The 20,696-nt window shown below is 40.4% G+C and overlaps 1 protein-coding gene across 15 annotated transcripts in view; it reads right to left on the bottom strand.

Annotated features, from left to right (window-relative positions):
• ZNF454 (zinc finger protein 454) overlaps window positions 1–19,955 on the bottom strand; it is a 68,494-nt gene extending 48,539 nt beyond the window's left edge. For 2 of the 15 annotated variants that reach the window (XM_049874502.1, XM_049874515.1), the window contains exon 1: window positions 7,033–7,120. Coding sequence is in view for 12 of the 15 variants with exons in the window: in XM_049874500.1 (XP_049730457.1) it covers window positions 7,033–7,247 (215 nt within the window). In the remaining 3 variants the exon portion in view is untranslated. The other 13 variants (XM_049874504.1, XM_049874514.1, XM_049874507.1 and 10 more) reach the window with 13 other exon arrangements.
• Window positions 19,956–20,696: the final 741 nt, after the last annotated feature.

The raw sequence follows: 20,696 nt of genomic DNA, 5'->3' as shown, positions 1-20,696 counted from the left end.
GGGTTTCCAAGGGTGTAAATCTCTATGGAAGCAGATTGTCATATCTTTCTCCAGCAGAGCTGCTGGTGGTTTTGAACTGCCGACATTTCGGTTAGCAGCCAATCGCCTTAACCACTGTGGATTGGACTGTGTCCTCCCCCAAAAGATACACTGAAGTCCTGAACTCCAGTAACCGTGAAAGTGACTTTGTTTGGAAATAGGGTCTTGGAAGACATCATCAGTTAAGCAAATACGAGATCATACTGGCATAGGGAGTGTCCTAATATGATATGAGTGCTGTTCATATAAAAGAGGAGACACACATGGAGAAAACAGCCAAGTGAAGTCACTACCAGCCAAGGAACACCAAGAAATGCCTGGGACTATCAGAAGCTGGAAGAGATAAGTAAGGCTCTTACCCTACAGTGGTCTGACAAACCACGGCCCTGAGACATCCTGAATTTAGACTAGCAGGCTTCAGAACTGTGAGACAATATATTTCTGTTCTTTAAAGCCATCTAATTTGTGGTATTTTATTACAGCAGCCCTGGAAAATTAATATAATAATGACAGTATTCAAGTACCAAAAAAAAAAAAAAAAAAAAAAACCCACTGCTGTCGAGTTGATTCTGACTCATAGTGACTCTATAGGACAGAGTAGAACTGCCCTGTAGTTTCCAAGGAGTGCCTGGCAGATTTGAACTGCCAACCTCTTTGTTAGCAGCCATAGCACTTTACCACTATGCCACCAGGGTTTCCTATTCAAGCTAAAATCCCACATCTCATTAGCATAGAAAATTCTGTTCAAGTGTCCATGAAATATATACAAAAATTCTCCATATATAACAAAGAAAAAAACCTCAATAAATTGTCAAAAACAGAGTTTATAGATAACCTCTGGCCAAGAGAAAAAGAAACTAGAAAATTATCAAGAAAAGAAAAAAGCAGACTATAAAATAACTCTTCAGTCAAAGGGACAATAAAATTCCAAAATTCAGAAAATCTAAAAATAAGCAATACAGATACAGCTAACATATAATGTTAAATTTAAAAAATATATATATATAAAAGAAATGAATCAAACATTCTACTAAAGGTAAAAAATCCCCCAAATCTAAGGAAAACATAAAGAATAAAGTTAAAAGCAGAAATCAATAAACTAAAAATATGAGGATGGACTAGAAGTGATGCAAAAAAAAAAAAAAAGTAAAAATACATAAGCCTCAAAAAAAATGAAGCAAACACAAAAAAGTGGGAAAGTGAAAATAAGCACAGGTACAAAGTAAAAGAATTAAAGTAATTCCTTGTTTGATTCTATGTTCATACATTTGAAAGGCTGGATAAAACAGCAAAAAGAAATTGAAAAATCTAAACAAACAAAAAACATGGAAGATATTGACAGTGTAAGAGCCCTAGGCACAGGTGATTTCATATATGAATTCTTAAAAATCTTTAAGGAGACGAAAATTCAGGTGCTATTTAAGCTGGTACAGACAACAGAAAAAGAAGATCTAATGAACTAAGTTTCAAATTTATTTGGGAAAGCCCCAAATATTTGGAAATTAAGCTCTGAACCACTAAATTTCCATAGATCATAAAAGAAACAACAATGGAAATGAGAAAATATTTTGAACTGAATGAAAATATTTCAAAATTTATGGGATGTAGCTACATCCATGCTTAGAGAACAATTTATAGCTTTAAGTGTTTATACTGAAAATAAGGATGGTCTACAACCAATGATCTAAGCTTCTACGTTAAGAGGTTAGAAAAGGAAGGTAAAATTTAAAACCAAAGTAGAGCACTAGTTCTGGGTAAGATAGAGTAATCACGCTTCACTCTGTCTCTCCCACTGAACGCAGCTATAAAAACTGAACAGGATGTATGAAGCAATTATTTGAGGACTCTCAAAAGTAAACAGCAGTTATTGAACTGGGGAAGAAGACCAAACAAAATCCAAGAACCACCAAACCAGCAGTTAGCTTACCTTTCCTTTCTTCTCAAGTATCCCCTACACTAAAACTGACAGCAACCTCAAAGTAGGCACTACGGTACAAACATGGAGAGCTCCAGAAGCAGCTCTCTAGTTCTGGTTCAGGGAGTGGGAAGGGACTCCTAAAGCTTAGAGAGAGTAGGAAATATCATCCAATTTTTTTTCTTTTCTCCATGCTATCATACCTCAGCCTCCTAGCAATCACGTGGTGACTGCAGCAACAGTAGCAGTGGGAGCTCACAGGAGCCTAAAACCAGGAGGAAGGGGAGCCTGCTAACTCATTCAAAGAATTTGTAGTCTCAAGAGGATGGTGAGAACCCCCATTTATTTTTCCCTTTGTCCTCCTGCTGTTCCACTTCAGGTGCAGACCATCACTGAAAGCCCCTGCTTTGTGGCCAAAGGACTAACAGGGGAGCCCCAGGAAACTGGAAAATATTGGGAGATAGCAGAGAGGGAGGAGCTCGGGAAAGTGACTGCCTCAGTCATCTGGTGCCGCTATAACAAAAATGCCACAAGTGGATGGCCTTAACAAGGGAAGTTAATTCTCTCCCAGTCCAGTAGGCTAGAAGTCCGAATTCACTGCACTGGTTCCAGTGGAAAGCTTTCTCTGTCTGTTGGCTCTGGAGAAAGGTCCTTGTCATCAGTCTTCCCTTCGTCTAGGAGCATTTCAGTGCAGGAACCTCAGGTCCAAAGGATGCACTCTGCTCCCAGTACTGCTTTCTTAGTGTATGAGGTCCCCAGGTCTCTCTGTTTCCTTCTCTCTTTTATATCTCAAACATGATTGGCTTAAGACACTACCTAATCTTGTACACCTCATCAATATAACTGCCACTAATCCATCTTATTACATCATAGCGATAGGATTTACAAAACATGGGAAAATCACATAAAATGCAATACTGGTAATCATGACCTAGCCAAGTTGACAGGTATTTTGGGGGGACACAATTCAATCCATGACAGCGACCCTTAAAGTTATTTAAGAACTCCTGGGCTTACTCTCAAGGTATGCATACATGAATCTGACCCTAGACAGCAGACACAGACTTCAAGAACAGAGTGACAGGATGGATCACTGCCCAAATTCCAGACGGGTTATAGAGTGGCACGTACATGGGACAGATTCAAGTAGTGCTGCAGAGTGTGTGAAAACTGAACGTACACTGGAACTACAACCGACAACCCACAGAAAGCCGGGAGGACTTTGTGGCCTGAACTCGACTGGGTCAACTGCCTGGTAAAATCAAAATATTAACATTTTCTGTGGGAAATCTTATAATGGTCAAAATGTCCAGGAAATAATTCAGAAGTCACTGAGAGTAGAAAGAACCCAGAATTATCAACTGTGATGGGGAAAGATGATCAACAGATGCCAAGCAAGATGCTGCATATATTGGAATTAGCCAACAAAGACTTTAAAGCAGCCAGTATAAAAATGCTCCAAGTAAGGTAAACACACTGGAGATAAATAGAAAAAAGTCTCAGCAAAGACATATTTGATAATATCCAATATCCATTCCTAATTCAAAAACAAAAATTTTAGTGTTGCACTATAATAATAATAAAACACTAGAAGAATTCTTACTAACAACAGAGTCAAGGAAAGGATGTCAACTATTAAAACTGCTATTTAATATTGTCCTGAAAATGTGACCGATACAATTAGACAACTGAGAGGAGGATGACACTTAATTTTTCCTAGGTTACATGACTCTACCTGGAAGACACAGTTAGTGTTAGGGTGACTAATCAGAATTAATGAAGTATTGTGGGCTTGCAATTTGAGCACTAAGGGTCAAAAACTCTTCCAGGATTGGACAATGTTTCAGATTCCTACCATTTTGCTACTTTACTAAATAAAGATTCTGTAAAGCACGTAGCATGATAATTGGCCATAATAAGGGTTTAATCATTACCATTATTATTTTATGGTAAGCAATATATAGCTCTGCTTTACTTTTTGTCCTAAACAGGGCTTTCAAGTGATAGCCCAAACTCCCTTACTGTCTTAGAATGCTTTTCACCCTTCCCTAGTTAACACATTGCTGCTGAGTTGATTCTGACTCATAACGACCCTATAGAACAGAATAGAATTGCCTCACGGGGTTTCCAAGACTATAATCTTTAGGGGGAAACCCTGGTGGCGTAGTGGTTAAGTGCTACTGCTGCTAACCAAAAAACGCTGGCAATTTGAATCCACTAGGTGCTCCTTGGAAACTCTATGGGGCACTTCTGTTCTGTCCTATAGGGTCGCTATGAGTAGGAATCAACTCGATGGCAATGCGTTTGGTTTTTTTGGTTTAATTTTTAGGGAAGCAGCCTGCCACATCTCTCTCCCACAGAGTGGCTGGTGGGTTCTAATTGCTGACCTTTCTTTTTTTTTATTATTATTATTGTGATTTAGGTGAAAGTTTACACAGCAAATTAGTTTCTCATTAAACAGTTAATACACAAATTGTTTTGTGACATTGGTTGCCAACCTGCAATGTGTCAACACTCTCCCTTTCTCCATACCAGGTTCCCAGGTTCCACTCATCCAGTTTTCCTGTCCCTTCCTGTCTTCTCGTCTTTGCTTTTGGGCTGGTGTGCTCATTAGTCTCATACACATGATTGAACTATGAAGCATGTCCCTCACGTGTGTTATTCTTGGCCCTAGAGACCTGCCTAATCTTTGGCTGAAGGATGAACCTCAGGAGTGACTTCAGTACTGACTTAAAAAGGTGTCCAGGGGCCACATTTTTGGGGTTTCTACAGTCACCGTCAGACCAGCAAGCCTGGTCTTTTCTTTATGCGTGTGAATTTGAATTTTGTTCTACATTTTTCTCCCACTGTCTGGGATCCTCTGTTGTGATCCCTGTCAGAGCAGTCGATGGTATTAACTGGCGCCATGTAGTTATTCTAATTGTCGACCTCTTGGTTAGCAGCTGGAGTGCTTTAACTACTGCACCACCAGGGCTCCTTCCTTAGGATTTATATAATTTTAGTACTCATCAGGATATGAGCAAGAGTCCCCAGGACCAAGATGTCAGGTAAAGCCCAAATCCTTCAGTACTTATGGCTAGAACAGGCCATAGTACAGATCAAGAGCTTATAGAGTAATTAGGGAGGGAGAAGGTTGGGAATCAGGTCCTGCTCTTACTAGATCAAGCTGATTTATTCCTTCTAGCCTTTAATATGGAGCCCTGGTGGCGTAGTGGTTAAGAGCTCAGCTGCTAACCAAAAGGTAAGCAGTTCAAATCTACCAGCCATTCCTTGGAAACCCAATGGGGCAGTTCTACTCTGTCCTATAGAGTCGCTATGAGTTGATACCAACTCAACGGCACCTAACAACAACAAACCTTTCATATTCCTTCCATCCGCTTGTAATAGTTAAACTACTCCTGCTGTCTGGGCTTCTTACTCCCCCTAGAATGCAATCTCCATACAACAGCCAGCATAGTCTTTTGAACATGATAAACCATTCATTCAAAAAACATTTATTGAGCCAGGCAATGTTCACAGCACTAAGGATATAGCAATGAATACAACAAATTTCTGCTCTCATGGAGAAGAGGAAAGGCAACTAACATAATGGTAAGTAAAATATTCAGTATTTACTAATAAGTGCTATGGAAAAAACATAGGAATTCCAAGGAACAGCTGGTGGATTCAAACTGCTGATCTTTTGGTTAGCAGCCTGAGCTCTTAACCACTGCGCCACCAGGGCTCCAACCACAGGTACAGGGGTTAGGATTTATAACATATACTTTGGGGGCACACAATTCAGTCCTTAATATCTCCTCCCTACTCTTGCTCCCTCCCTTCTTTCTTTCTTTCTTCATTTATTGTTTGCCCCATGGACTATAAGTTTCCAAGAGGAAACTTCGTTTTGTTTACTGCTGTATTCCCAGTGCTAGGAACAGGGCCTTAGTGCTCAATAGATATTTGCTGACTGAATAGATTACTTACACAAAAATAAACAGTAATCAAATCCAGAGAACTCTGTAATCAAAGCAATTAAAGCTCCCTCAGGGGATCATTTTATATCTAATAAATTAGCATTAAAAGTATAAAATAATCTCCTAAATTGTACAGTATATAGAAGAGCCATAAAAACTCATTTTTCTTTGACCCATTGATTCTGCTCCTAGAATCCTATGCTTTAGAAAGCTTACTGGAAACCAACAGAATGGTCTTAAATTATTTTTTTTCCTATTAATACATTTTTTAATAATTTATTTTATTGCTCTCTACTTAGAACAATACCATCCAGAGATCAAATATATATTTGCCTGTCTTTTTAATTTAAAAAAAAAAAAGCATCGAAAGAAGTAGTGATCAATGCTTGCAATAAAGTAAAGAAGACAAAGGTGTAAGATACATTTGCTTAGAGAAAAGTTAGTGATAACATCTAAAAGAGAAATCTCAGCTGTGAGAGGGGTTAGAAACCAGATAACAAAGGTAAAGCAGCATTAAATGTTTAGAGGAGAATGGAACTGAATGGGTAGCAGATACAGATTAAAAATATGACAATGAGAAAGGAAATACATAAAATGAAAGATCCCTAGAAGAAAAGGCAATGCCAAAGTCATTTTTCATTTGTTTTTAAATGAAGACCTGTGTAAAATGCCTGTACAATGTAGAGGAAGAGAAAAGTTAATTCCCTTTAAATAAGAAAAAGCTTACAAACGTTTAAATGAATAAAGTAAAGGGACTGCTGGATATAGGTTAAGACTGAGGAAAAGAAATACTTGGAAAAGAGCATAAAGGCCCAGAGGAGAAAGAAAGAGATCTGAAGTACAGATGAAAACAGAGGAAATAATTACTAACATTTATAGAATGCTCAGTATGTTGCAGGCGATGTTTAAGTGCCTCAAATGTGATAACTCATCTAATGCCCATCACATAAGGACATGTGGGAGTCAGAGTCAGACCCAGGGAGAATGAGAAGTATCAGGAAATTGGAGGTATTTGAAAGAGTACAAACGGTCACATTCTCTTCAGATACTCAGAGATCCCTGAAGGGCTTTCTCCGCAACAGGACACACACATGTAACAAGTCCTCGCAGCCTGATACCCACCTGGAGAGACGTGCCCCAGAAGTTCTTTTTCCCCCAGGCTCAGTTCTTCTTGTTCTAGCCGGGAAATAACATTTGGTTTGGAAAGCTGATACCCTGCTAAGGAGGAAAGACGCAAAATTTAGGTTCTGAACTGAGTATAAAACCCAATCCCAGCACTTGTTCTTATTTCTTCCCCTCAGGGCTTCTGAAAGAAGGTGAATTCTAATGTTGCCCATTTTCAATTCTATGCAGAAAAGGCATTTTACCTTGGAAAGAGGTGACACCAAACAAACACCCTAAAATAATGTTCTACAAAATCAGGGATTACAAGACTAAATTTGCAAATTTCAGAGGCTGTACAGCTTTGAGAGAAAAAAAAAAAAAAAAAGAAGTGTGAAAAGTAGATTTTGAGTTACAAAAAGTCCTTACCTAGTGAGACCAAGTTCTGTAGTTCTCCAGTATAGCTTTCCCATACAAGTTCCTCTATGAAGAATCTAGTTGAATCCACTCCTCCCAAGTGAAGTCCACAGACACATCCTTGAATGTCACTGACTCCTGAAACTATACATTCCTGCTCAACAAGCAATTATGCCAACAAAACCCTGTGAGTGAAGAAACAAGCAGCACTAGGAGGAGAAGTGATAGGATGGAGAACATCCATAGTGAAAATAAATATTACCACAAAATAATCAGAGATAAATACAACACAGAAACTGCTTTGAGAAAGGACAGGAAGAGGTAGAAGAGAGTAACAGGGAAAGGAGCTAAAGGTTGCTCTAGATTTCACTGGAGGATAGGAAGTGGGAATCCCAGTAAGTGAGGAAAGCATGTGCGACAGGATTAATCTAGAATGTGATTGGTCTATGAGAGACCAATTAAAAAACCCCAGCTTGATTTGAAAATGGCATTTCAAATTTATAAGCCCATTGCAGCTTTGTTCCCTAACCCTTAGCATAGGAACTAAAACACTGTAAGCATTCAGCATCTGTTTAGTGAGGGACTATGTAACTGAGTGGTGGTCTCCACGTACGATAACTCACGTTGGTACTGTGTTTTATACTAATAGGAGACTCACAAGCCTCACCTCATTTAATCAGTATGACTACCTGTTAGATTGATAACATTATCATTTTATGGATGAGGAACCTGAGGATCAAAAAGGTTAGATAACTTATCCAAGTTAACACAGCTGGGGCTAGAATCCAAGTTTATCCAACTCCCCGTGTTGTGAGAAGAGCAGAAGGTAAAGAAAAGAACCCTAGCAACCCTCAGCAAGCAAGGGATTTGGAGAAAGACAAAAGGAGAGGTAGAAGGAGATTCAGGATTGAAGTAGAGGTCAGGGGCAGAGAGAGTGCCAAGAAGGAGGTAGTGGTCAAAAGTATCAGAAGTGGGAGCAGGTCAAACAGAACAATAATTGAAAAGAGAACTGCAGATTTGAAAATGAGGTAATTTCCACAGAGTGGTGTAGGCAGAAGTCAGCTTACAGTGGATAACAGAATAAATGGGAGCTAACCTCTCAGGTCGGGTTTTTTTTTTTTTAAGGAATCAGAAGCAGTCGGATTAAATTACTTAAAACTTTTTGTGAAAAATATGAGAGTTAAGAATGCCTGGAAATAAGTAATGAACAAGTAAAGGAAATAAAGTAATGGAAAAAGTTTTTAGGGCAGAGAGCATCTTAGTATGTCTATATGCAAAAGGGAGAAAATTAGCATAGAGGGAAGAAAATTAGCAGAGAGGGGAGAACTGAAACTGAAGACACAAGAGCTACAGCAAATCCAATTCCAAAGAAATCTGCATATTTTAGATTCCATTAACTGTGAACTCCAGAAAAAGTGTAAATCCTGGGCATGGTGTTCATTATATTTCTATTTCATTATTTCCCCCTAATTTTTATTTAATCAACATATCAAAATGACAAAATATATACGTTAAAAATCACTGACAAATATTGTTAGGGAAAGTAAATGTAGTTTAGCTACTTGTTGTGAGCTGTAGTGTCAATTCTGACTCAAAGTGACTGCACAGGACAGAGCAGAACTATATCCCACAGGGTTTTCTACGCTGAAATCTTTATGGGAGCAAGTCGCCAGGTCTTTTCTCCCATGCAGCAACTGGTGAGTTTGAACTGTATACCTTTCGGTTAGCAGCTGAGCACTTAGTCGTGCAGCTGCTAATACGATTCAAATGGTAGAATTTCCATTTTATGAGAGGGAAAAATGAATCATGAAAACATCATCAGTTCAGCAAATGTAAAATAAAGGAAAAAAAAAGAAATAAGAAAGTATAACAACCACAAATCATTACATAGCCAGAAAAAAAGACCTAACACATGTAGAACAACACACATAATTGGGTTGACTTTATCTATTAAAAGACATAAACTCTAAAATGAGATTAAAACCCATCAATAGGAAACCCTGGTGGCGAAGTGGTTCAGCGCTACAGCTGCTAACCTAAAGATCGGCAGTTCGAATCCGCCAGGTGCTTCTTGGAAACTCTACGGGGCAGTTCTACTCTGTCCTATAGGGTCGCTATGAGTCATAATCGACTCAACGGCAGTGGGTTTTTTTTTTTTTTTTAATATGAAACCTATAAAAAATAAACCTAAAACAATCCAGAACAGTTAAATACATGTATCTAAACCACACATCAAGGATGGGATGTAGCTCAGTGGTAGAGTATTTGACTGTAGATCAAGAGGTCATTGGTTCAAAACTGAGTGTTCCCTCCATGATCCCCCTCCTGTAACTACTGTAATTCCATTTTAAACCACAAGCCAAATTCTGGTTTTTTTTCAAAGGGAGGTGAGAGAATAGAGAGAAAATATAGCAGGCGAATGCAAATAAAAAGAAAGCAGGGATGTTGTTGACGTTGTTAGATGCCATGGAGTTGGATCTGACTCATAGCGACCCTATGTATAATAAAATGAAACGTCGCGTGGTCCTGTGCCATCCTTACAATCACTGCTCTGTTTAAGGCCGTTGTTGTGTATACTGTATCAATCCATCTCGTAGAGGGTCTTCCTCTTTTTCACTGACACTCTACTTTATCAAGCATGATGTCCCTTCTCTAGGGATTGGTCCCTCCTGACAACATGTCCAAAGTAAGCAAGACAAATTCTCACCATCCTCGCTTATAAGGTGCATTTTGGCTGTACTTCCTCCAGGACAGATTTGTTAATTCTCTGGCAGTCCATGTTATATTGAATATTCTTTGGCAACACTGGAAACCCTGGTGGTGTCGTGATTAAGTGCTATGGCTGCTAACCAAGCGGTCAGCAGTTCAAATCTGCCAGGCGCTCCTTGGAAACTCTATGGGACAGTTCTACTCTGTTCTATAGGGTCACTATGAGTCAGAATCGACTGGACGGCAGTGGGTTTGGTTTGTTTCTTTTGTTTGTTTGTTTCGGCAACACTAAAATTCAAATTATCAGTTCTTGTTTGGTCTTCCTTATTCATTGGCCAGCTTTCACATGCATATGACGGGACTGAAAACACCATGGCTTGGGTCAGGCGCGCCTCAGTCCTCAAAGTGACATCTTTGCTTTTTAGCACCTTAAAGAGGTCTTTTGCAACAGATTTGCCCAATGCAATATATCACTTGATTTCATGATTGCTGCTTCCATGGGCATTGATTCTTGATCCAAGAAAACTGAAATCCTTGACAACTTCAATTTCTTCACCATTTATCATGATGTTGTTTAATTGGGCCAGTTGAAAGGATTTTTGTTTTCTCTCTGTTGAGGTGTAAACCACACTGAAGGCTGAGGTCGTTGACCTTCATCAGTAAGTACTTAAAATCATCTTTACTTTTGGCAAGCAAGTAAAGGTTGTGTCATCTACATATCGCAGGTTGTTAATGAGTTTTCCTCCAATTCTGATGCTACATTCTTCATATAGTCCAGTTTTTCAGATTATTTGCTCAGCATACAGATTGAATAAGTATGGTGAAAGGATACAACCCTGACACATACCTTTTTCTGATTTTAAACCACACAGTAGCCCTTTGTTCTGTTTTGTGAACTGCTTCTTAATCTATGTATAAGTTCTGCATGAGCATAATTAAGTGTTCTGGAATTCTCACTCTTTGCAATGTTACTCATAATTTGCTATGATCCACACAGCCAAATGCCTTTGCATAGTCAATAAAACTCAGGTAAACGTCTTTCTGGTATTCTCTGCTTTGAGCCAAGATCCATCTGACACTGGCAATGATATCCCTCTTTCCATGTCCTCTTCTGAATCCGCCTTGAATTTCTAGTAGTTGCTTGTCCAGGTACTGCTGCAACCATTTTTGAATTATCTCCAGCAATTGATATTGTTTGATAATTTCCAAATCCTCTTGGGTCACCTTTCTTTGGGATGGGTACAAATATGGATCTCTTCCAGTCAGTTGGCTGAGTAGCTCTCTTCCTCATTTCTTGGCATACATGAGTGAAAGCTTCCAGTGTTGCACGCATTTGTTGCAGCATCTCAATTGGTATTTGAAAAATTCCTGGAATCTTGTTTTCCACCAATGTCTTCAATGCAGCTTGGACTTCTTCCACTGGTTCTTGATCATATGCTACCTCCTGAAATGGTTGAACATTGACCAATTATTTTTGGTACAGTGACTGTGTATTCCTTCCATCTTCTTTTGGTGCTTCCTGTGTCATTCAGTTTTTTGTACATAAAAACCAATTGCTGTCAATTCGATTCTGACTCATAGCAACCCTAATAGGACATACCAGAACTGCTCTATAGGGTTTCCAAGGAGTGGCTGGTAGATTTGAACTGCCAACCTTTTGGTTAGCAGCCCAGCTCTTTTTGTCCACAGAATCCTTCAATGCTGCAGCTCAAGGCTTGAATTATTCTTCAGTTCTTTCAGCTTGAGAAATGCTGAGTGCATTCTAATCTCTTTTGGTTTTCTAACTCCAGGTCTTTGTATATTTCAATATAATACTTTATCTTGTCTTCTCCAGTTGTCCTTTGAATCTTCTGTTCACCTCCTTTACTTCACCATTTCTTCCACTCACTTTAACCACTCTGTACTCAAGAACAAGTTTCAGCATTTCTTCTGATATCTATTTGGTCATTTCTTTCTTTCCCATCTTTTTAATGATCTTTTGTTTTCTTCATAAATGATGTCCTTGATGTCATCCCACAACTCTGCTGGTCTTTGGTCATCAGTGTTTAGTGAATCAAATCTATTATTGAGATGGTCTCTAAATTCAGGCTGGGTGTATTCAAGGTCGTACTTCAGTTTTATCTGATACTTACATTTTCTGATCGCTGCTTACAATAAACTTATATGTCAGTTTGTTGTAAGCAGAGATAAAACAAAACCAAACCCGTTGCCGTCGAGTCAATTCTGACTTATAGTGACCTATAGGACAGAGTAGAACTGCCCCATAGAGTTTCGAAGGAGCAGGTGGTGGATTCAATCTGCTGACCTTTTGGTTAACAGCCGAGCTCTTAACCATTGCACCACCAGGTCTCATATAAACATCAGATGAGGTAAATGTATGTGAAAACAAAAACATAAGCCCTTCTTAGGCTAGGTTCTCCAGAGGAGCAAGAGCACTTAAACGTGTATATATAATATATATATATGAATGTATGTATGTATATATAAGTGTATATAACCACACATAAACATATACACATACATACGTACATATATACAGAGAGAAATATATATATACACACACATACAGAGATTCATATAGATAGATAGATAGATAGACAGACAGACAGATAGACAGACGCAGAGAGAGAGAGAGACATTAATATCAAGGAAATGGCTCACACAGTTGTAGAGGCTGGAAAGTCCCAAGACCATGGGTCAGGCTGGAGGCTACTTCTGACTCACAGAGCTGCAGGTGGTGGTGAACCCAAGATTGGCAGGTCGGACAGCAGGCCTCTGGCTCACAAGCTGCAGAGGCCGACAAACCCCAAGATCAGCAGGTCAGATGGCAACCTGCTCGCTCACAGGCTGCAGAGGCTGATGAATCCCAAGATCAGCAGGTAAGCTGCTAGCTCAAGTCCCAAAACCCAGAGGGCAGATGAGGAGGCAGCTGCAGGATCCAGAGTGAGCAAAAGTCAGCGAGCTTTACCAGAAAGTCCACATATATTAGATGCAGGCCATACCCCCAAGGAAACTCCCTTTCAACTGGCTGGCTGTTCATATCAGATCTCATCATGGAAGTGATTACATTATATAAGATCTCATTATGGAGGAGATTACATCATTACATAGCTGCCAAACTACATCATAACTGCCAAACCACTGAGAATCATGGCCCAACCAGGTTGACAAACATTCTTAACCATCACAATCCCCTTCTTGGTAAAAAAAAAAAAAAAGGAAGATACAAATGGGAAATATGAGATTCATTCCCCTTCTGAAAATGAATCAGCTGTTTACAATAAACTGCTAGCTGGATGTATTTGGCAAAAAGTCCAAATTTAGATTGTTAAATGCTGTATGTTCATCTTCCTTACTTGCCTACCTTCTCAACACCTAAAGGTAATAGCCCTCAAGTGTGCCACAGAGCTTGTCTCTTTATAAAATGTACTTTTGGGTCCCCGGAAATCCTGGTGGCATCTTGGTTAAGAGTTCAGCTGCTAACCAAAAGGCTGGCAGTTCAATTCTACCAGATGCTCCTATGGGGCAGTTCTACTCTATCTTCTAGGGTTGCTATGAGTTGGAATCAACTCGATAGCAATGGATTTGGTTTGGTTTGGTGCTAGCCTCTGGCTTGTGATGTACTAATTTAGATAACTACAACAAGACATTTAAAAGGCTGGTGTGAAACAATGATATCATTCATAAAATGTATCTGTTGTTAATTCCTTAAGATTTTTTCACCTTTCTCTGTCCCACTTAGTATGGGTCTATTTTTCTCCCAGCACTATATTAAGCACAGGGTAATTCACAGCATTTGAAATAAGCAGCTTCAATGTCCAAGGGTTACAATTTCTCCACATTCTTGCCAACACTTGTTATGTTCCATTTTTTTAAATAACAGCCGTCTCACCCATTACCCACTGCTGTCAATTCCAACTCATAGCGATCCTACAGGAGAGAGAAGAAATGCCCTATAGGGTTTCCAAGGCTGCAATCTTTATAGAAGCAGACTGCCACGTTTTTCCTGTGGAGCAGCTAGTGGGTTTGAAAGCCAACCATTCAGTTAGCATTCAAGCGCTCCACCATTGGGCCACCTACAAAAAAATCCATGGCCATCAAGTAAATTCTGACTCATAGTGACCTTGTAGGACAGTAGAATTGCCCTATAGGGTTTACAAGGCTTTAATCATTATGGAAGCAGACTGCCAGTTTTTTCTCCTACGGAGCAACTGGTAGGTTAAAATCATTAACCTTTTGGGTAGCATCCAAGCACTTAACCACTGTGCCACTAGGGCTCCTTATAGCCATCCTAAAAAAAAAAAATCCTAGGTGGTGTGAATTCGTTGTCGTCGTCATCGTCGTTTTGATTTGCATTTCCTTAGTGACTAACGAAGGAGTCCTGGTGGCTGAACGGTTAAGAGCTGGGCTGCTAGCTGAAAGGTTTGTGGTTTGAATCCACCAGCCACTCCACAGGAGAAAGATGTGGCAGTCTGCTTCCACAACATTACAGCCTTGGAAATCGTACAGGGCAGTTCTACTCTGTCCTATAGGGTCGCTGTCAGCTGGAACTGACTCCACGGCAACAGGTTTGGTTTTTTTTTGGTTAACAATGAATGAGGTTAAGTATCTTTTTATGTGCTACATGTCTATTCAAGTCATTTGCCCATTTTTAAATTGGGTTGTCTTTTTGTTGAGTTGTAGGAGTCGTTTGTATGTTCTGGATATTAAACCCTTATCAAATATCTAATTTCCAAATATTTCTCCCATTTGTAGGTCTTTTCAATTTCTTGATAATGTCCTTTTGTGCACAAAAGTTTTTATTTTGATGAAGTCCAATTTTATCTATATATTTTTTATTTTGTTGTTCATGCATTTGGTGCTGTATCTAATTATCCACTGCCAAATCCAAGGTCCTGAAGTTTAACCCCTGTGTCCTCTAAGAATTTTATGGTTTCAGCTTCTATAAGGAGGTCATTGATCCATTTGAGCTAATTTTTGTATATGGTGTGAAGTAGGGGTCTAACTTAATTTTTCTGCATGTGGAAATCCAGTTGTCCCCACTGAATAGACCTGGAACCCTTGTCAAAAATCAGTTGGTCATAGACACATGTATTTATTTCTGGGCTCTCAACATTATTCCATTGATCTCTCTATATATGTGTCTGTCCTTATACTAGCACCACACTGTTTTAATTACCGTAGATTTGTAGTAAGTGTTGAAATTGGGAAGCATTAGTCTTCTAATTTTGTTATTCTTTTTCCAGATTGTTTTGACTATTCGGGATGCTAGGCACTTTTTACTTACATTATATCATTTGAACTTTCAATAAACCTACGAAGTAGGTATTATTAAGTGAAATAAGCCATGTGAAATTCTTAACAATGTCAGTATGTGGTAAGCACTCATTTAACGCTGTTATTTCTATTACCACCATGAGGAACTGATGCTTTAGAGAGGTCAGGTCACTTGCTCAAGACAGTGGATCTATTAAATAGTAGAGTCAAAATTCAAACTTGGGAAACCCTGACTCTGAAGCCTGACCACTTTCCATAGAGCAAATCTTCTCCACTTGTCTCTACCCTACCCTTCAGACAAGCTGACACTCCCTACTTTTTGTTCCACACTGATATTCTCCTCCTCTAGGTGTTAGAACACTGACATTCTGGGTACCTAGCCATACTTGTCATATTATAATGTCATAACATGTCATATTACAATGATATGTGCAAATACCTGGAGTTAAAAAACCAAAAGGGAAGAACACGCTCAGCATTTCTCAAGCTGAAAGAACGAAAGAAAAAATTCAAGCTTCAAGTTGCAATATGTAAGGACTCCATGGGAAAATACTGAACGATGCAGGAGGTATCAAAAGAAGATGGCAGGAATACACAGAGTCACTGTACCGAAACGAACTGTTCAATATTCAATCATTTCAGGAGGTAGCATATGATTAAGAACCGATGGTAATGAAGGAAGAAGCCCAAGCTTCACTGCAGGGAATGGAGAAAAAGAAGGCTCTAGGAATGGATGGAGTATCAATTGAGATATTTCAACAAACACATGCAGTGCTGGAAGGCCTCACTTGTCTATGCCAGGAAATTTGGAAGACAGCTACCTGGCCAACTGACTGGAAGAGATCCATATTTATGCCTATTTCCACGAAGGTGATCCAAATGAATGTGGAAATTATCAAACAATATCATTAATATCACATGCAAGTAAAATTTTGTTGAAGATCATTCAAAAGTGGTTGCAACAATACATGGACAGGGAACCGCCAGAATTTCAAGCCGGATTCAGAAGAGGAGTTGGAGTGAAGGACATCATTGCTGATGTCAGATGGATCATGGCTGAAAAGTAAAGAATACCAGAAAGATGTTTACCTGTGTTTTATTGACTATGCAAAGACATCTGACTGGGTGGATCATAACAAATTACGGATAACATTGAGAACCATGGGAATTCTTAATTGTGCGCATGAGGAACCTGTACTTAGACCAAGAGGCAGTCGTTTGAACAGAACAAGGGGATACTGCATGGTTTAAAGTCATGAAATGTGTGTATCAGGGGTGTATCCTTTCATCATACCTATTCAACCTGTATGCTGAACAAATAATACGAGAAGCTGGACTAAGAGAAGAAGAATGCAGCACCAGGATTGGAGGAAGACTCATCAACAACCTGCATTATGCAGATGACGTAGCCATGCTTGCTGAAAGTGAAGAGGACTTGAAGCACTTACTGATGAAGATCAAAGACTACACCCTCCAGTATGGATTACACCTCAACATAAAGAAAACAAAAATCCTCACAACTGGACCAATAAGCATCACGATAAATGCAGAAAATATTGAAGCTGTCAAGGATTTCATTTTACTTGCTGCCACAATTAACACCCACGGAAGGAGCAGTCAAGAAATCAAACAACACATTGCACTGGGCAAATCTGCTGCAAAACACCTCTTTAAACTGTTAAAAAGCAAAGACGTCAGTTTAAGGACTGAAGTGTGCCTGACCCAAGCCATGGTGCCTTCAATTGCTTCATATACACGTAAAGCTAGGCAACGAATAAGGAAAACAGAACAATTGATGCCTTTGAATTATGGCGTTGGTGAAGAATACTGAATATACCATGGACTGCCAAAAGAGCTAACAAATCTGTCTTGGAAGAAGTATACCCAGAATGTTCTTTGGAACCAAGGATGGCGAGACTTGGTCTCACATATTTTGGACATGTCCCTTGAGAAGGACATTATGCTTGGTAAAATAGAAGGTCAATGAGAAAGAAGATGACCCTAAAGGAAATGGACTGACACAGTGGCTGCACTAACAGGCTCAAACACAGCAACTACTGTGAGGATGGCACAGGACCAGGCAGTGTTTCGACTCATAGGATGGCTATTAGTTGGAACTGATTCAACAGCACCTAACAACAACAACAGCCATACTTGTCCTTATTATCATATTCATGCGCAATCATTATACTGTATCCTGTACAGACTGTCCTGATTTAGATTCCCTTAGAGTCCATAAGCCCTATAAGCACGAGAACCATTTCTCATATGATTTTTATTCCTTTTTTCACCCTTGAATAGCACCAAAAGCTCAGCAGGCTAGGGTCTCCCAATGAATAAGTGGTAGCTAAGAACAGCGGTGAGGGACCCTGAGGGAGACGCTGTGAAAAATATCCAACATCATGATATCTCAATAGCTCTGTCCAGTACAGTGAAGCCCACATAAAAACCAAACCAAACCCAGTGCCGTCAAGTCAATTCTGACTCATAGCCACCCTACAGGACTGAGTAGAACTGCCCCATAGAGTTTCCAAGGAGCGCCTGGCAGATTCAAATTGCCAACCCTTTAGTTAGCAGCCATAGCACTTAACCACTATGCCACCAGGGTTTCCGAAGCCCACGTACAATTTACAAATATGGGAGAGATATGAGAGAGAAAAATGAGCTCACCTGAGCTCTCAATGGCAGAGGCCCAGCAGCCATTGTCTTCTCCTTCCCGTGTGGTCATTCCTAGGAGTTGGGGAGAATTCAGAGAAGGCAGAGCTGAGTGAAGAAAAAGATGCTATGAGAAACCAGACTCCAATAACAAAAAATAAATAAAATACCTACAGATAAACTAAAAGGCATGTACAACATATATATAAAGAAAAAGTTTTATTTATGTTTATTAATGCTATTTAGTAAATTTCTTAAAATAAAGAAAGAAAAATACCCTATTCCTGGAAGGATGTCTCAAAATTCTAAGTTGTCATTCCTTTGAAGTTAATTATAAACTTAACACATTCCCAATTAATTTGTACCTAAAACCAAAAAACCAAACCCTTTGCCACCGAGTTGATTCTGACTCATAGCAACCCTATAAGGCAGAGAACTGCCCTACAGGGTTTCAAAAAGGCACCTGGTGGATTTGACCTGCTGACCTTTTGGTTAGCAGTCATATCTCTTAACCACTGCTATGAGTGGAAACTGGTTCCGCAGCAACAGGTTTGTTTTCTTTTGGTTAGTGAATACTGAGGTTAAATTTCCTGTCTTGTGCTACATGTCTATTCAAGTTGTTTGCCCATTTTTAAATGGAGTTGCCTTTTTGTTGAGCTGTAGGAGTTCTTTACATATCCTGGATATTAAACCCTTATCAAGTTTATGATTTCTAAATATTTTCTGCCATTTTTTTTTTTTTTGGTCTTTTCACTTTCTTGATAATGCCGTTTGATGCACAGTTTTTAATTTTGATGAAATCTATTTTTTTCCTTTTGTTGCTCATGTATTTGGTGTTGTATCTAAGAATCCACTGCCAAATCCAATGTCCTGAAGGTTAACCCCTATGTTTTCTTGTAAGAATTTTATGGTTTTAGTTTTTATATTGAGGTCATTGATTCATTTTGAGTTAATTTTTGTATATGGTGTGAGGTAGGCTACAAAACTGTACTGATATTGATATCCATATTTTCGTTTTAAAATACCTATATCCTGACATACACATTTCAACGTGCACATTTCTGTACATTCTAGCGTGTCCCCCCCCCCCCCCACTTTTTCTCAACTGCATTTTCCAGCTGTCCTACGGTGAACTTGTATTTTTGTAGAGAAAATAAATAATTTAAAGAAAAAGACTCTCAGACTAGAAGTCTGCACAGGGTGGGCCTCCCTAACTATAAGGTCAAGGGTACCCCACACGAGCGCCGCTTGCAATCAGAAAGCACAAAGGGCAGGCGCTGGGGCCCGGAGATCTCGCACCCCAGTCCAGCATCCCCCAAGACATCCGATTGCGTCGTTTCCCTCCAAATTCGCTACATGTCTCGGGACAAAGATGCGCGGGGCTCAAGGAGAGCAGCGGTGGGAAGGAGCCCAGAGACCGAAAGACTCCCCGAGCTGAGACCTGTGTTCCTTGGACCTGGGGCAGCCAGCCAGGTCCCCCGCCCTCTCCGCTCCCGGGCCTCGGCGCTCTCCCGGAACCGGTGGTGAAAGGACAGCGTCGGGGGAGAAAACTGGCCCTTGACTGATTCCCCAGGGCAGGAGGGGTGCACCTGGGACTCAGTGGTTCCGGGCTCCGCAGCAGTGGAGAAGGCCGCCCACCCGCGGCCGACCCCACCCTCAGTCTGCAGAGGCCTCGACCAGATGTCCCGGTCTCCTCCTGCCCGGACCTCTGCCCGGTGCCCACCAGACCCGGACTCAGTGCCAGCGGCTAGCGCGTCCGCGCCGCGGGCCCCGCCCCGCCTCTCCGTCGCCTGCCGGGGCGGGCTCGTACTCACCTCTACCAGCGAGAGCGTCAACTCAGCCCCTCCACCCCGGAGGGCACAGACTACATTGCCCACAAGGCTGCGGGGCGCGGCGCCGGCGTCCGGAAGTGCAGGCGCCGGGCCGCGGGAGTGCTGCAGGGTGGCGGATGCTGGGGTGTCAGCCATGAGTGTTGTGGGTTTCCGGACGTGCGAAACGAGATTGCGTGTTTACCCAGCTTCTCTAAAGAATCCCCTCTTTAGAGCTCGCCGGTGCCCCGCTCCCCCATGAGTAGGCAGAGGAAAGGAGCCAGACAGTTTTGGTTAAGCTTCAGTCTCCTCTGAAATAGGGGAGCCCGGAGAATCCACTTGTAAAGTCAGGTGATCGAGGAGATTCGGCAGTATCGTAGGGGATACATAGTGGACACTCAATGAGTGGTAATTACTGTACTTGCTCAGTGTCTATGTGTCAGGCACACAGTTCTAAGTGCTTCAAGATTATCACTGTATAGAATGAGGACAAAATTTCCACCAATTGAATGTGTGGCCTGTGGTCAGTTTCAGCTGGATCAGCCATGGTGGACTTTGGAGACGTGCATGACATCCGGGTCACATGGATCGTAATATTTTGTTTTCTGAAAATAATTGCTAGTTTCTTCTGCCTTTCTCTTGCTGTCTGAACTATTTAAAAACACTGATAAACAAGAAAAGCTTCATAATTCATATCCAAGGTAACCCAGATAGCACCAAGGAAACCAAGTAAAAATCTGTCATTGCATTAAGACAAATGCTTTGCCTTGGATGAAATCGTTTTCTCCAGAACGATAAGGGCATTTTAACAGTAGAAAC

The sequence above is a fragment of the Elephas maximus genome, chromosome 2, assembly GCF_024166365.1.
Source record: "Elephas maximus indicus isolate mEleMax1 chromosome 2, mEleMax1 primary haplotype, whole genome shotgun sequence".
NCBI lineage: Eukaryota > Metazoa > Chordata > Mammalia > Proboscidea > Elephantidae > Elephas > Elephas maximus.
The sequence above is the reverse complement of the archived record's forward strand: the minus strand, read 5'-3'. Positions and strand labels throughout refer to the sequence as shown.